This window comes from Mastomys coucha, unplaced genomic scaffold, assembly GCF_008632895.1.
Source record: "Mastomys coucha isolate ucsf_1 unplaced genomic scaffold, UCSF_Mcou_1 pScaffold14, whole genome shotgun sequence".
NCBI classification, from domain to species: domain Eukaryota; kingdom Metazoa; phylum Chordata; class Mammalia; order Rodentia; family Muridae; genus Mastomys; species Mastomys coucha.
The window spans coordinates 51,309,839-51,327,616 of record NW_022196896.1 but is presented as its reverse complement, the minus strand read 5'-3'; the positions used below and the strand labels follow the sequence as shown (position 1 = coordinate 51,327,616).

The following is a 17,778-nucleotide window of genomic DNA, read 5'->3' as shown; positions in this document are numbered from 1 at the left end:
TTTCCAGGTTCTGGCTATTATAAATAAGGCTGCTATGAACATGGTGGAGCATGTGTCCTTCTTTTATGCTTTACTACTGTTTACTTCAATAAGAAAATGCAGTTTATGAATGTCCCTGTGCTGGGTTATAAGCATGTTAGAAGACAGTGTACAGTTAGTTCTGCTGCCTAAAGTATTCATGAGTGAGGAGTAGGAGCTCATGAATTTGTCATTCTCCAGGTGGTTGGAGGAAAAATGACCGACTTAGGGCGCCTTGGTGCTTTCATCACCAAAGTAAAGAAGGGGAGCCTGGCGGATGTGGTCGGACACCTCAGAGCAGGTAAATTTCCATCTTTAATTATATAAGCGATTTTTATGTCTGTGTATATATTGAAGAGTTTCAGTCTGTGTTTAGCTATTTAAGTATGTGAGTCGTCACCAAGTTCTTACAATATGTAGGTACAGCACTGTTTCCGATACGAATACTTACCCATTCGATTGTAGGTATCTGTGCCTAAGTAGCAATGGGGAGATGTTAAGATTAGGGATCTCTTGTATTTATATAAAAACATAGATGGAAAACAATGGAAGAATGCCAATTTTATAAATGATAATACTAAAACAAAAATCTGAACCCAAAGTGGATTAGCGATGGTAAGAATTTAGAAATTGTAACTGATTTTTTTTTCATATAACTCAAGTATAATAATAACTCTTATACAGATTATTTAAGGAAACAGAGGTTAATTGAAATGTTACAAATTATGCTACTTCTTTAGTATTTGGGTGGTTATTATTATTTTTTCTCTATGTAACCTTAGCTGACACCGCAAAAGAAGGCACCAGATGTATGATACGTTCAGTAGCAACCCAATTTAAATTTTATTTTAGCAACGTCTTTTTAATTTTACTTGAAATCATAGTCACCTTTTTGGTTGGTCTCACTGTAGACAATTGGTAGCTGTTCCAGTAAAGGTGATCTTTGACACAAGAATAAATGTGAAGAACTACAGGAATCCCACAGTAGCTAAAGCTAGCAAATGTTAGCCCTGGAAGGCAGTGCTCCCAGATGAGAACAATTTGACAGCTTTTGAATGTTGTTGTTTTCTTAGATTGTTCCAGGAGAAGTGAGTGAGGTGATTGTTCTCAATGATGGAACCTCTTGCCTCCACTTCTCCAACATCCCCTTGATGACCAGAGAGCCCAACAACTTAAATCTAAACTGATAAAGGCTCGTCTGAGATAATTGTAAAATATACAAATCTGCTTTTTCCTTTCAGCAGTTGATTTGGACAAAATTAAAATGCTTTTTAATTTTAACTTTTGTAGACCCAATGATGGAGACTCTTGAATATATATTATAATGTACAAACTGCCTTCTATTTCCATATAAACAGCTTTAGCTTTTAAAAATCTCTTCTGATGATATTGATTGATTGATTGATTGATTGATTGACCTTTTCTGGGAATTTGGAACAGTACTTCCATCTTCTTTAGATTTCTACAATCTGACTCCTCTTCAAGTCAAAGCAGTTCACTGCTGCTGGGTTTCCTCTGAAACATAAACCCCACAACCTCACCCTTGCTGATCCTGCTGTACCTCTAGCTTTTCCTTTTATTCAGAAGCTCTGTAGCTCTGCCCACCGTGAACCTACAGAGGCCTCTGGTCAGCCTACTTGCACTGGCAAACTTCTGCCTGCCCCTCAAAAGACTTCCTCAGCACCAGCTGTCCACCTGGTCAGACTGTTCAAATCTTTTCCCTTCTCATACGCTCATAATTGAATACATCTTCCATAGGACAGTAACTAAAATTTCTATGCTCCTGTTACCACCTGACTCTACTTCTTTTCCTAATTGGATACTTGTGATAGCAGTAAACACATTATCTAAAGTTTTTTTTATTGGTTTCTCTATTATATTTCCACTGTGAAATATAACCAAAAAGCATTGTTTTTATTTATTTTTTCTCTTCTTGACTACATCTTTCTGAGGTGATATTCTAAGGATTAGTAAATGACGTGAATGGTATTAAATACTTTCTGTATTCTGTTTTATTGCACTACTCATAGATTAGAGTATGTATTAATTTATCTTGTTATTAAAAGTTATGTGTTCAGGTAATGATCAATAAGAAAGACTAGTTTACAATACATTGCTTTAGCAAAATTATGGTTGCAACCCACTATTGGGTATTAAAATCAACTTATTTATATTCATAATTTTGAAAAAAGTTGATAGAACAAAATATAATGGAAATTATTAGGGTAAGTACTATCTTATAAAATGCTTCCCAGTATTTGTATACATGTGCATATCCATTCATATATATTAAATATGTACACATCTAATGAATTGTATCTAATTATGTATAATTCATTAGACACACACAGACACACACACAGACACCATATATATTATATAATATATAATATATATATATATATATATATATATATATTATGCCTAATGAACTGTGATAAACGTTTTTGGTCAAAATGTTTTTGAATTTTGCTAATGTATTATAGATATGTAATCGATTTCTTTCCTTTCTTATCAGTGAAGTATGTTTGAAAATCTTTCTAGGTAACTTCTTTGGTCAAATTATTAAAATTTATTTAATCATTGGTAAAGGGAATAACCATATTTTTTAACTTAGCATAAGCAGTACTCATACATTTTACTTTTAAGAAAAGGAATCCTAGCTGGGCAATGGTGGCGCACGCCTTTAATCCCAGCACTTTGGGAGGCAGAGACAGGCAGATTTCTGAGTTCGAGGCCAGCCTGGTCTACAGAGTGAGTTTCAGGACGGCCAGGGCCACACAGAGAAACCCTGTCTAGAAAAAAAAAAAAAAGAAATTCCGAGAAAATAAGAATTACTTTATTTTTCCATTTGTTATAAAAATGACAAACAATCTAAAAACTTCATATTTATGTCTACTTTAATGTATATGATAATATTAGTTAAACACTGAATATAGTTAGGTCCTTAATTATTTTAGGACCTAAAATTCTTACAGCATGACCATCAAAATGTAAGCCACCTCAAAGAGTCCCCACCATCTCAAGGACAGCTCACCTGAGTCTGTGTGGCAGAGGACTGTTAGAGCCTGATAGACTCATGAGGATAACCTTTGTGTCCTGATCATGTACTTTAAAGCCGGGTACCACCATCGGTGGCTGCTCTACTCTTTTACCCCCATGCGATATCATATTTCTGTCCTTCATTGATCTTGCACTGTCTTACTAAGAAATCAGTACTGTATTAATTCTCTATAGTCCTCGAGTATTCCCTACACTTCGTATAGAATGTATGTGTCCTGAACATCTGGAAGGGGGTTAACTGTCATGCAACCGTTTTTTCACATCTGCTTGCTTTGTAACTGCCATGGCTGCCTATGTTACCTTATCTAAGGATATGGATTCACACCCTTCCATGCCTTCTTATTCTGTAGTGCATTGGGTGAAGACGGTGGAGCCTGACTTAGAGGTGGAGACATCAGGCCAGAAAATGTTTGCTGCTAAAACAGACCTTTCGCTCATGTAATAAGAACCCACCACATGCAGAGCCGCCTACATTTCTTATATTACATTACTACAGGGCATGCTGCTAACCATCAGTTTCAGTGTTTTCAAACAGGCTGTGCTAATTTCCATCCCATAGCATGAGATTACTTTCTTATTATTTCTGGTATATCCAAAAAGATAAAGGCAGCTTTGTATTGGAATGTTCTCAGTGACCAGTATTGTTTGGGGAGGAAAACCAAAGGAAAAAAAATAAAGGTGGTTAGAACAACCGATTAGCTGACATTATACAAGCCTTGGGATATTAAATTATTGGTATATGGTTTGCATTTTTTTTTTGTTTAAAAAAAGAGAAAAGATAAGAAAAGTAAAGAGAATATATAAGGTAAAAAAATACCCTTTTTTTTAAATTCAAGGGGATGAAGTTCTAGAGTGGAATGGTAAACCCCTGCCGGGAGCAACAAACGAAGAAGTTTACAACATTATTTTAGAATCAAAATCAGAACCTCAAGTTGAAATTATTGTTTCAAGGCCTATTGGGTAAGGCTAAAAAAACTTACTTCTTAAGTTTAGTAAATTACATGTATTAGCAGGGTTTTACAAGGAAGTTTTACATTTATACAGTACATGTTAAATGGATAGCTTTTAAAATCTATTATGGGCATATATAATAGGTGATAAATTCTTCTTAACTTTTAAAATTAGAATACTGATTTTCCCTATGTTAGAAGGTCCACAGTAGACCAATATAAAAATATTGGTACATAGTTTTTACAAGTGAAATATAACTAAGTATTTTCTTTCAATGTTTACTGACTTTTTTTTGTCATTTCTAATGTAATCAGTGTTACGTCCTTTAAGGGAGTAACTGGCTAGTTCATCTTGTGATATTTAAATATTATACATCTCCAATAAATTCTAATTTTATAAAGGATAAAACTTTTTGCATATAATTATGAAAGATTGGTTCCAGCTTTTATTTAAAAGCAAGCAGAGAATATTGAATATTTGGATGTCTGAAGCACTATAATACATGGCATTTCTGAAACTTCAGTTTTCATCATGATTCAGTAATCTGCAGACAGTAGAATGTTTCTCTCTATCAGTCTAGAGGTCTCCATAATGCTAGCTTTTCCAACAAACTCACAAATTCCAGGCTGAAAATTCATTTACCGTTCTATAAATTTTAATAGGGATTTTGATCTCTGTCAATATAGTGAGCTCACTGTTTGAATTTCTTCTTGGCAAGTAAATTTTATATCTATCATCCATTATGTAAATTATATATAATATAAATTATATTTATATTTGCCAAGGTATTACAGAGGTCTGATTTGAAACACTTATGTTAAAAATCTGATAACTTTAATTTTCATTGTTTCCATGAGTTTATAGCAATGCAAAGCATACAAGAAAACATAATCATCCTAATATTGATGGAATGAAAGTATATGATCATATTTCACAGAATATTAATATATAAAACTCTAAAATAAATTCAAGCTTATCACCAATTTTAAGTTAAACATTGAAGGCATTTCCAAAACGTCCACGTAGACTTTAAAATAACACCATGCTAGGTTTACCTGCTACGTGTTCTAGTGCCGAGGTACATATGAGATTGAGAAAGAGGTAAGTAAATTGGGAAAAAATAAAAATTATAAAAATAAAATTTATACTTAAATCCTGCACACATCTCCAGCTACTTTGGAGATACATAGTGCATTTAGAATGCTCAGGTAAAATAGTGATCTATTGTAAATTAAGAGAACAACAGACAATTAAAGTAGACTGGATTAACAAAATAGTACTGTTGCTTGTATGCATATCAAATAATCATCTGCATATCCAAACCCTGGTCGAACAGAGAGTGTGGAATCCAGAAGGATATGACTTTTAATATTATGTTTGAATGAGCATCAAAGCTGCCGTATACCTTATTAGAGTAATTCTAATTATAATTTCAATAATAATGTTTAATGTTGTTAATGTTTAATTTATTGATATAATGATTTCAGGAATCATTGTAGATATAGCTCATAACCCTTTATTAGTACAGACTAAAAGCACAAGCTGTTTTAAGATGTTTGGGGAAGTTCCAAATAAAGCATCTTTGACATTTATGATTCTGATCACTATTAAAACTATTGATCACAAGACTTGGGAGTAGAAATAGCTAAGAATACTTGTGTTAACAAATGGAACTGTGTACAAGGAAGTCTTGCAGAAGCAGTTAATATTAAGTAGCAGCCTAAAATGATTTTGGAATGTTTTCATTAAATTATTTTATTTATTTACATTCCAAATGTTGCCCCCATTCCTGGTGCCCCTCCCAGAGTTCTTCATCCTCTTCCCCTCCTCTTTGCTCCTCAGCCACCTGGCCACCCACTCACCCATCCCCCCCAGCATCCTTCTTCTCTGGAGCATCAAGTCTCTACTGGATTAGGCTCCTGCTGTCTCCCACAGAGCCCCGACAAGGCAGTCTTCTGTTACATGTGTGCCTGGGGTCAGAGACCAGCCCCTGTATGCCCTGTAGTTGGTGGCTCAGTTGCTGGGAGCTCTGAGGGGTCTAGGTTAGTTGGTACTATTTTAGAATTTTCAAAACAACTTCTCTGTGTTCCTCCTATCAGTAGCACATAAAATATTTCAGAGTTCCACATTCCGAGTTTTTAACTGACCGTGTAAAATTTTACTGTGTGAGATATCCAAAATCATTTCTGATCAAAAATTGTGAGCATCCTAATTTTTAAAAGAATTCGTTTCCATTTGCTCAGGTGAATGGAGAGGAAATTGTTATTGTGAAAAAAGTTGTATTTCAGGAATGGTAAAGTAATCTCAATAATAAGTTCATGGAAATTTTATAATTTGGTAATTATATTAGAGTATACGGTACAATATATTTTATAAAATATGCAGAATGAAGTTTTATCATTTAAAAAATTTTAAATACGGCTAATTATAAAATCAGTTTGCACAAAAAGTAACGATGAGGCTTCAAAGAATAAAAAGAGAAATGAGAGTAAAAACAAAAAAAAATCCAAGTGAATTTAGGTTGTAAGGTAAGTGATTAAAATAAGTAACTGATATGCTGATAATTCTCTTGATAATAACTCCAGTCTACTTTAATGTGCCATGTTAATACTTGTATCTTATTAATCTTCTTAAATTACTACTAAAATTATTTTGAAAAAGGAGAGACAATGTAGTCTTACATAGTATAATAACCAATCTAAGAGGGTCCAGCATTCTGATGGGATACAAAGGGCTCAATGGATAATAGATGAAGCTCAAGTGATCTTTTATATGTTTTTCAGAGGATTCTGTGAGGGTGGCAGGAGTGGGTGGTCTCACTACTCATTTTAATCATGTAGTGGGATAGCTATGTCCTCAGCAAACTCCAGGACAGAGCTATGAATCTCTATGAAGCGCATATATTTGCATATGTATTTTATGTGCCATGTATATATTACATGCACATATATGAAATATTTTGGCTTTTTTGTTGCAAGCTTGAGCCATTGTTAATTTCCGAAGCAATTCATCCTTTTCCTTTTCTTAACTTTGCCCATGATATCCACCATTTCATTTTATTATGAAGAAATATTTCCATCTGTTTCGCTCAGTAAACTCTTTCAGATGTGTTTGTGAAGCATATTTACCGATTTGTAAAATTTGTGTCATTTTAATTTTCTGGAACTGAAATAAAATATTACCTTTAGCATTTTTGTTTTTAATTTCCAAAACCTACCATTTTGGTAGTAAAAATATTGTGGTGATTTTATCCACAATATTAATCTGATTGTTGTCATGTTACAGAGTTTTGCTATTAAATATATAAAAACTTTGTTTTTATTGCAGTTTTCTTTTACGTGGTGTTTCACATTCATGCACATTAGTAGTTACCTAAATAGTAACTCTCCTTCATTTCTACATCCGTTAAGACCTAAAAGGACTTTCCACAGCACTGAGATAAAATGGGCGGTGGCTGCCTCAGGTAGTGTAATTACCCTAAAGGGATTTTCACTGTATCTGTTTCTTTTAGTGACATCCCCAGGATCCCTGAGAGTTCCCATCCTCCCCTGGAGTCCAGTGAGTATACCATTTCCTTGATACTAAAAATATATTAAACTAAATTACAAAGGAGGATTCATCATTTTCCTATGTCATTCATTGTAAATGAGTTAATATGCCTGTTTGACTGCCTTCACTAATACAAAACTTGGCAGCCATAATGACTCAAAGATTCTTCTTTACCAACAGTTTTCTTTTGCCCATTTTTTTGGTAGCCACACAAAGATCTTTGTTTCAATGCTCCCCTTTATTGTAAAGTCAAAACCTTGTCATAGCTCAGCTGTTGTATCAGGAGTGTTGTGTTTAGGACAGGGAAGGTGAGACAGATTACTGCAGAGTAAGACTTTATTAGAAAAGTTATTAGCTCTGTGAAGAGACAGCAGGAGGCTCTAAGCATGGTGGGGGGGCATCAAGGAGCATTCAGACCCCAGTACCAGAGGCAGATGGCAAAGCAGTACTTTGGAGAATCAGAGCCCAGATCTCAGAAGTTCTGTTCTTAGTTAGAGCTGTTCTGACCTTACAGCTGTCTGAGGATGGAGGAGTTCTCATATTGAGACCTTGCAGCCAGGCTCTCAGATTCCCTGGTCAGGGGAAAAATAAGGGACTAGGGTGCAGGATATATGTAACTAATACCCCCTTTGATGTTAACTGGCATTCCTGGAAAGCAATGCCTGCACTGGAATGTCTGACCATGTTTCAGTAGGCAAGCCCTTTGGTATCTGTGAGATGAGGACCTTGCATTCTGACATTGCATTCTTACTAACAATAAATCTGTTTACTCTGTGTACCAAAAAATATATACATTTTTGGCTGGGTGTTATGCACGGGTTTATAATCTAATATCTTGGAAGGTAGATGCAGGGGAGCTCAAGTTCAAGAGTAGCCCATGCTTCATGGCAAGGCTCTGTCTCAAGAAAGCAAAACATTAACAACAAAACTAAATCTTGTAATGCCTGACTATCCGGTTTGAGTGATAAGCAGCACAGTCTAGGCACATTAATAAACAATTGCCATACATCACATAATAGTGCCCTAGGTGATATTAGAAGTCATGGGTGTAGAACAGGTCACTTACAGAGGTGTGCTGCACAGCTGTTAGGGTACAGTGGTGAAGGAAGAAGTGTTTACTTTGTTAATATAGCCACTCAGGAGGAGATGAAATCACATGGTGTATAACAGTACTTGTAGATAATGACATTTGGTTCATAGCCTGATTGGCATTCAATTAAAACAGGGCTTTTGTTCTCTAGATATTAATACAGAATTCATCTTATATGGGGAGAGTTCCATAAACAATAATAGACTCGTTAACATTGGTAATAGTCTTATTTTTCTAAGCCAACCTTATATTATAAGCAACAACATTTTAAGACCTAAAAATTTGGTAGGAATAGCGTAAAGGAACCTAATGAAAGAGAACTTACATCTATCTTATAGCTTTATTTCATATAATTAAATGGAAACAAAATGCTGCACATGGCTTAATTTAAACTCCATTTTGGAGCTGTTGAAACAAAACACATAGCTCTCTTATTAAAGGGAATAGGAAACAGTTGATTCTTGATCTTGAGTGAACATGGACTGGGAACGTAGTTTATATTTACCTAATTCTGTGTTGCAACATGGAAGCAGTTTCTTGAAGTTGTGTAGTTTTATAGATCAAAGAAAGTCATAAATCCAGGCAAGTTTGGAGTATACTTGTAGGAACATCAGAAGGGCAGTTACAACAGGAAACTAATCTACAGGCTCAAAATGCTATGTGATGACACACTTCATATATTGGGGTTGGTTGAAGCTAGATTCCAAAGGTTGTTTTTTTCTTTTTCTGTCAGTCTAGTTCTGTCATAGAAGTGGGCAAGAAATGGCTGCTCCGAGGGTTAAAGAGAGACCAAATAAGGTAGTGACCTTGTGGATCTCTGACATTCCAATCTCTACATCACTGCACTTCTCATCAGCCAGTCAGTCAGTCTTGGCTGACACAGCTTTTGTTCACAGTGTAGAAAAGAACTGTGTGGGTAACATACCTTTATGTGATTCCACAGTATTTTGCAACAAAGTACTCGTCGAGTTTTGAGTGAATGTACAGTCAAGAACTTGGCAGGGTGACTGCATTTCGTAACATCCTACTTTTCTGCATGTGCCTTGGTACAGAGCGACAGCAGATTCTCTTATGTGAAAGAGAAGAAAATTACTGCAGTAAGTTAAGGAGAAACACTATTCTCAGTAGTTTAAGATAAAATGTAAAAGGTGTAGTCCTAAGATAATGCTCCATACCCATTCATATTAGTTGGTCACTATAGACACTGCGTAGCAAACACCTATTAGCCACAGTAACTAGCGCAACAGGTACCATTTCCCTTGTTACTGATTCAGAAAGCTTGTCTACTGATGGGATTTTAGGATAGAGCCAATGCAGAACAACTCCCTTCAAAATGTGGATAATGTCTTTCATGTTGAAGCAAATGAATACAGTATCGTTGTATCACTTAAATAGATAATAAACTATAAAGATGACCAAAAACCAAGAGATACTCATGAAAAGTGAATTCTAATCCAACAGTGTTGGCTATGGCTTTATACCAGTTACAGGTTCATTTACCATTTGGTTCAAGAATTTATTTCTCACATTAACAAATGGTCATTCTTATTTTCATTTTAGGTTCAAGTTCCTTTGAATCTCAGAAGATGGAAAGGCCTTCCATTTCTGTTATTTCTCCAACCAGCCCTGGAGCTCTGAAAGATGCCCCACAGGTCTTACCAGGGCAGCTCTCAGTATGTACTTTTTATACACAGTGAATGACCTTAGGATATATGCTCCAAAGGCATCATTAAAAATCATCTGGCTTTCTGGGGTCTCCAGTGAGCACATAGTCATTTGACACTGTCAACAACTTCATCCCCGTGTGATATGTTTTTTCAGCTTTTCTTTCACTCACACATATTTAATTTATGTAGAAATCGCGATTGAATGTTGCCTCTGCCTGGCCTTAGAGGAAGGAGCTGAAGTAGGCACAGATGTCAGACAGACACAGGTCAAAAGATTGATGATCTCTTGCCTTGTAACTTTTGAACTGTGCTGGATGTTGAAGCTGTTGGTTTCTGAAGACTTAACACTCTCTTGCTTTCTGGGCCCGATAACCACTGGCTTCTTTTATCTATAACTCTCTATGCTTTATTTTACTCTTTAACTCCATTGTACTGCTCTGTGCTAATAACTTAACTCTTTGTCATCATTCTGTGCTTCACTAAGTGCTGGAGACTTCATTCTTTCTTATTGCTCTGCGCTAAAATCTTAACCTTTTATTACAATTCTATGCTTCATGATGCACAGAGGGAACTTAACTCTATATTATTTACTTTATAAATCTCTGTGCTTGATTAAGCACTAGAAAAAAATCAAATGTTACTTTCACTCTCTGCACTGCTTGGTTATTCTCTGTCTTTTTTTTTAAGATTTATTTATTTATTCTATATAAATACACTGTAGCTGTCTTCAGGCACAGCAGAAGAGGGCATCAGATCTCATTACAGATGGTTGTGAGCCACCATGTGGTTGCTGGGATTTGAACTCAGGACCTCTGGAAGAGCAGTCCCTGCTCTTAACCATAAGTTACTCTGTAGCCAGAAGCTGCAGTAATTTTCTTCTCTTTCACGTAAGAGAATCTGCTGTTGCTCTGTACCAAGGAACATGCAGAAAAGTAGAATGTTACGAAATGCAGTCACCCTGCCATGTTCTTGACTGTACAGCAGGGGGATAAGTAAAGGATTAACTGGTAGGGCTTTTTTCTCTCTTGCCCTGAAGCACTTGTTTCTCTCTGGCTAGGCAAGAGGAAGTCCTGGAACAGTAAAACTTATTGAACCAGGAGAAGAGAGTAACCCTATCAAAAGGAAGAGCTTTGACACAATCAAATACATATAGGCACACATACATTCATAGACACATTCATGTGCACATACTCATATACCTTCTAATTTACTTATCTCATACTTACACACTTACACATGCGCATCTCCATGTCTCTACTTACATATGGAATATATATTGGAAAGAGCAAAAGCCTCCAATTAACAAAAGCTCACCACATGTTTAAACATAAATTGAAATCATAAATTGGGTAAGATATTTACAACGGAGATGGTCGCATGTGTTTCCATTAAGGTTATTCATTTAGCTAGAGATTCATTATCTATCACTTCCTCCACTGCATCAGAGAGTATAGAACAATAATTCTTATGTCTAAGTTAACATTAAAGTTTTGTACAGATAAACCTAGTCAATGTTTATATTCTGTTCTTGTACCTGCAATACCCTTTTATGACCTTTGGTTAATGGTTTTATGGCCTAAAGGATGGTATTCCTAAATTATAAATTTAGTGCAGCTATCCTGTGCATTGTAAAGAAGAGCAGAGACCAAATTTCAGGTTTCATGTTACAGAGTATTCAAATTGCAGTCTTTAATATAAAGGGCTGAATAATTGCTAGTAGAACTTTAGCAATTCTTGTGGAATCATCATTAGCAATTAAGAATTCCTCTATGTGTCTGTATAGACTCACTAGAAGAGAGAACATCTTTGTTGATCTGCAGAAGATCTGCCCAGTAGGGTGAGCTAAGAACCAGGGAATGCTATAGTAATTTAAAAAGGACAGGAAAGGCGTATCAATAGCAGGAATCGAATTCTTAGACTTGTCTTTTGGGCTTTGCCTCCAAGGGCTCATTCATTGCAGTTCCATGGTGAACCATCTCTGGAAGATCGCCTGCTAGCCTTTTAGTCTGTCCTAGTTGGCTCCTAACAGAGTGTTCACAATATGCCAATGACGCTAAACATTAACTGGTGAATGGTAGGTAGGATTTGGGAAAATATCCATGCTTTTGCTATGTTACATCTATTTTCAGGGGTAAATCATTGTTCACATACATTCATAGAAAGCTGTACTCAGTTTTCTTAAACACTTTATAAACCTGAAGCTAAGAAACTTAAATTATAAAAATCACATTAACTTCTTAGCACATTTATTTTTGAAAAGACAGCACAGGTGCTCCTCGAACCCATCTACCCATGTATTTCCTGTGGGCTTACACTCTAACCTGGGGAACCATGGAAAAATAAACTGGCCCACAGTGGAGAATCGCTTATTGATTAAAAACAGAAACTGGGATATTTGTATTAATAACTGAAAAGAAATCCTGCGTCAGATTTTCCTATGAATAGTTGACTTTTTATTCTTTAGTGGTGTGTGGATTTCTGTGGTCAATCTTGATGCTCTTCTTTTGACTGATAAGTCAAAGAAAAGGATTTTATGCTAACTATTATTTCCATGTGTTTTTAAATCTTCTTTGTAATACAGCAAATAATGTGACCTGTGTTGTTGCCTGGGCATTTCCTTGTTTCTTGTGCTTATCTCTGGCTCTTCACATATACCATTAAAATGGGTCAAAGCCTGGTTTGGTTGGATAAAAAGAAAACCAGAGGGTTGGATTCATGCATATCCAAATTCTTATTCTGTTCCTTACTTTGATGGAACAGTTTCATCTAATTTAGCTCATCTTATTATTTGGACTCCATAATACATTCTCTCACATCCCCACGAAGCATTTGAATTTAAATTTATTACTTAGTCAGAAAATTAAAAGTAATTTCTAATTTCAAGGACAAAATTGAAGGAAGCTTAGTGTCTTGTTCTTGCTGCCAGCTCACACTCTGCGTTTTGTGCTCACATCTAGTTTTATAGCTTGAAATCACTGTGTATTTCTCTGTTTGGCTCTAGCATGAAGACTTCATATTCGGAACATGACTCAGCCTTCATGGTGTCTGAAGTGTCATATATGTGTTATGCTTCACCTTTGTTTTCCTTTCTCTCTTAGTTACTAGCTTATTAAAATTTATTCATGAAAAATTAAATGAGAAAAATGTCAGGAAACAACAAAAAAATGTGCGTGGTACAGAGTGATCCTGTAGTAAATGTGTTTTCTGATCTCTTGCCTTTGATCTTAATCAACTCCTACTTTGGCTGCTCATATCACTAGAACACACTTTATTGTTTTATTCTTTTTTATTTTTGAGATTACAATATGATTACATCAACTATATTTCATTTTCCTCCTTCAGCTTACCTCTTTTTGCTCTTTAGAAAGCTCTTGTTTTGTTTTGCGTTTTTGTTTTTATTTTTGTTTTTTTTTTGAGATAGGGTTTATTTGTGTATGCTGGCTTTCCTGGAACTCACTCTGTAGACCAGGCTGGCTTTGAACTCAGAGATTTGCCAGTCTCTGTCTCCCAAGTATTGGGATTAAATGTGTGTGCCACCACAACCTGGCATAGAAAGTACTTCTAAGGATCCTAAAATAAAGCCATTGATGATCACCAACTATTGTCTATGATGTTTAAATAAACAAACAGACAAAAAAAAACCCTCACCATGGTGATTTTAATTTTCCCAGAATTAAAAGAACAAACTTAGTTGGATTTCCATTCCTTGAGATGTATACTGCAGGTTTGCCCATTATGAGTTAGACATGAAATGCTTAATAAGACAAAAGTAAGCTTCTTAATGGTTATGCTTCAAATAATCCCCTTATATATCAAGTCAAAATATTATCATTTAAGTAGAGTTCTAATGTTTTATTTAAAAATTATATTATTTCATGACTATGATAAATAACATGGTCTTTTCTTCACTTCTAGGTGAAGCTGTGGTATGATAAAGTGGGGCATCAGCTGATTGTAAATGTTCTACAAGCAACAGATCTACCCCCTAGAGTAGACAGGCGTCCCAGAAATCCCTATGTAAAAATGTATTTTCTTCCAGATAGAAGGTAATAAATGAATTTTGAAAAGTTGACTAGCTTCTGTATTAATGGAAAAATTTTCCTTTCTGGAACTTATTTTCTAAATACAATAAGTATTTAGAAACTTAAACTGCATTATCCCATAAGACAATGTCTTATACTTTTTACTTGAAAGTAAAATGGTCTTTTTAAATATATCAATTAGTTGATCTGCTTCATTAAAATGTACCTTTATATGTACATGTCGTGACCATTGCTTATATTTGTAATTGAAGTCAGTAATATTAGGTAGTATTATTATTAATGCCCTTGGGCACCATTCACATTTTGATGATATAATGTAAAAATAGTAAAAGGATGGCTGGAAATGTAGTTCTATGGTAAAGCATACACCTAGGTTGTATGAAGCATTGGGGTTGAACATTACCTCATGACATTGTTGATAAGTAACCCTATTGAAGACATTTTTAGACATGAGCCTCTAAGGCTAATGGGACATTGTAGAAGAAGGAAACGGAAAGAATGTGAAAGGTAATAATAGTAGACATGCTGTGAATCTCCAACTTCTTGACAAGACAGAACATTTGCTATCAAGAACTAAAACCTGCAAGAGTTTGCCTTCACTAAAGCTACATGCATGTGTATACACACACACACACACACACACACACACATACAACACACACAACACACAACACACACATATACACACCACACACAAAAAAACCACACACAACACACACACCACATAATACACACACAACTCACACAACACATACATACACAAAACACAACACAACATAAACAAAGACACACAACATACACACACAGCACACAAACACAAACCACACACACTTCACACGTATACATACACACACCACAAAAACACACCATACACACCTACATACACACCACATGCACATATACACACAACACACGCATATCATACATATACATAACACACACTACACACACCAAACACAATACACATACAATACACACACACTATACACACACAGTGTACACACACAACACATACACACCACACATATACACACCACACACACACAGTGACACACACCACACACACATCCAACACACGTACAACATGCATACCACACACACTCACACAACACACACATACATACAACAAACACACACACACTCACATACACTCACACAACACATACATACATACACCATACACAACACACACAACACACACACACACGCACACACACACACACATCTCATGGGTCAGAGATCCTTCATCAGTCAGGCATGGATTGGGAGGAGTTCTGGATGGGAGGAGATCAAGCATCCTCCTCATGGATAAACTATTCGATACAGATATTCTGGGATCATTCCCCTTCTGTTATCTGACCACTTGGGGAGCCTGAGTCAGTAGACACATAGGCACTGCATTTAAACAATGACATTATGTCATAAAAAGTCATGAATCTCAAGAAAGGACCTGGAGGGAGTTGGGTGGCGAGGTTTATAGGGAATGGGATGAGATGAAAGGGGAAAGAGATAGTAAAGAGAATTCACTATGTGTGTGTATACTTTATGAAGTTGTCAGAGAATAACCTTAGTTTAAGGAAAGGATGGGTAAAGGGTAGAAACACTGATTGAAGTCACACATGACCTCAGAGGGCATCATGCCCACCGTGTCTCGCTTGCTCATTGAAGACACATTTTGACGTTTCAGTGACAAAAGTAAAAGAAGAACCAAAACAGTAAAGAAACTTCTAGAGCCAAAATGGAACCAAACTTTTGTCTACTCACACGTACATCGTAGAGATTTTCGAGAGCGAATGTTAGAAATTACCGTGTGGGACCAGCCGAGAGTACAGGATGAGGAGAGTGAATTTCTCGGAGAGGTGATGTATAAAGTGTCAAGTGAATGTGTTTACTGTGGCTTTTGCTGTACCTGCTAGTCATGGGTACTTTCTTGTTGTGTTTCATTTGAGAAATGCCGTTTCAGATCCTCATAGAGTTGGAAACAGCACTTTTAGATGATGAGCCCCATTGGTATAAACTCCAGACACATGATGAATCTTCACTACCTCTGCCTCAGCCATCACCGTTCATGCCCAGGCGGCATATCCATGGAGAGAGCTCCAGCAAAAAGCTACAAAGTAGGTTCAATTCAATTTAGTTAGCAGAGAGTAATTATGTTGCCTTGTTCTGCCTATAGACTGAGGCTGGAAACGTATCTATTTTCAGTTGCTTTTCATGGTAGAGCAAACTAGCAGAAAAATAGTTCATCTCTATAAAAGAGATTCAGCCAAACTATTTTTTTTTTATGTTTCACAGTAAAATAATATAGGTGGTATGGAAGAGTAAGAGATGAACACTATTATTCTCCCAGTGACATCCCTTGCCCATGGCTTGAGTCATTGATCTACTGGTGGAATGATTTCTCTCTGTAGTAAAGGGGTGCTATATATATGGCCACTGTGCCATTTTCAGGGTGTTTTAATCTTTTTGGTGAGAAATATGTATTTTAAACCATGACATTATGAGTTTATTGTTATTCATGTGGTCATTAGGACATTCCTTTGTAATAATTTTTTGGAGGTATCAGTAAATATGTGATCCAACAGATAAAACACAGAAGCATTTTTTGATAATCTGGATTCAAATTGTTTTGCCTTTTCATTGAATATCATATGTCAGTGTGTCCCAGGTTGATAATATCCTCGAAATTAATATTAATAATTAATAAACATGTGTTTTAATAATTGGGCTTGAGTGCTTTTTAAGCATCCTAAGCATGCCAAATGGCTGCCATGGTGGGCCTTTGAAGTTAGCCTCTTGCAACACAGGGTGAATTGTAGGTACTACAATATCTGCTTTCAGAGTAGCATTTTAAATGAAGGATATAAGTCAAATGAGGAAGGATAGAAGTAAAATTTTATCCCATCAGTGTCCTTCAATATAATTGTATATGGGAAGATATTCTGTAAAAAAAAAAAAAAAATGTATTTTTTTTTTTGAAACAAACACTTTTCTAGAAAAACCAGACCCGTACTTACTATAAATTATTCTTGTTCAACTATGTCCTTTGCATGTCATAAACCAAGTAGACACACAGAGGTATCTGTTTGCCTTACTGTTGTGCAGGATCTCAGCGAATCAGTGATAGTGACATCTCAGATTATGAGGTTGATGATGGTATTGGCGTAGTGCCTCCAGGTGCGTGGTGAAAGGCATGGCTCCACCCACTGTCTCTGCTTGTTTCCGCTGCCCACCTCCAGGCTCCATCTGGACGCTAAACTGGAGGTCCTTAGTGCAGAAACATCAGCGTTATGTTATTCCATGGTGACTTGTGTCTTAAATTGTTAATGTCTAAAATGGACCTGCATCTCTGAATTCATGCCCCTCGTAACTTGTTATAGTTGAGTTCTCCCTTAGA

The 17,778-nt window shown here is 35.9% G+C and overlaps 1 protein-coding gene across 32 annotated transcripts in view; it reads left to right on the top strand.

Annotated features, from left to right (window-relative positions):
* Rims1 (regulating synaptic membrane exocytosis 1) overlaps positions 1 to 17,778 on the top strand; it is a 501,635-nt gene that overhangs the window by 337,143 nt on the left and 146,714 nt on the right. For 31 of the 32 annotated variants that reach the window (XM_031367021.1, XM_031367027.1, XM_031367031.1 and 28 more), the window contains 8 exons: positions 220 to 319; positions 3,918 to 4,041; positions 7,544 to 7,590; positions 10,232 to 10,344; positions 14,254 to 14,384; positions 16,069 to 16,240; positions 16,345 to 16,498; positions 17,487 to 17,558. In XM_031367021.1, coding sequence (XP_031222881.1) covers positions 220 to 319; positions 3,918 to 4,041; positions 7,544 to 7,590; positions 10,232 to 10,344; positions 14,254 to 14,384; positions 16,069 to 16,240; positions 16,345 to 16,498; positions 17,487 to 17,558 — 913 coding nt within the window. The remainder of the gene's footprint in view (positions 1 to 219; positions 320 to 3,917; positions 4,042 to 7,543; positions 7,591 to 10,231; positions 10,345 to 14,253; positions 14,385 to 16,068; positions 16,241 to 16,344; positions 16,499 to 17,486; positions 17,559 to 17,778) is intronic. The other variant, XM_031367009.1, reaches the window with a different exon arrangement.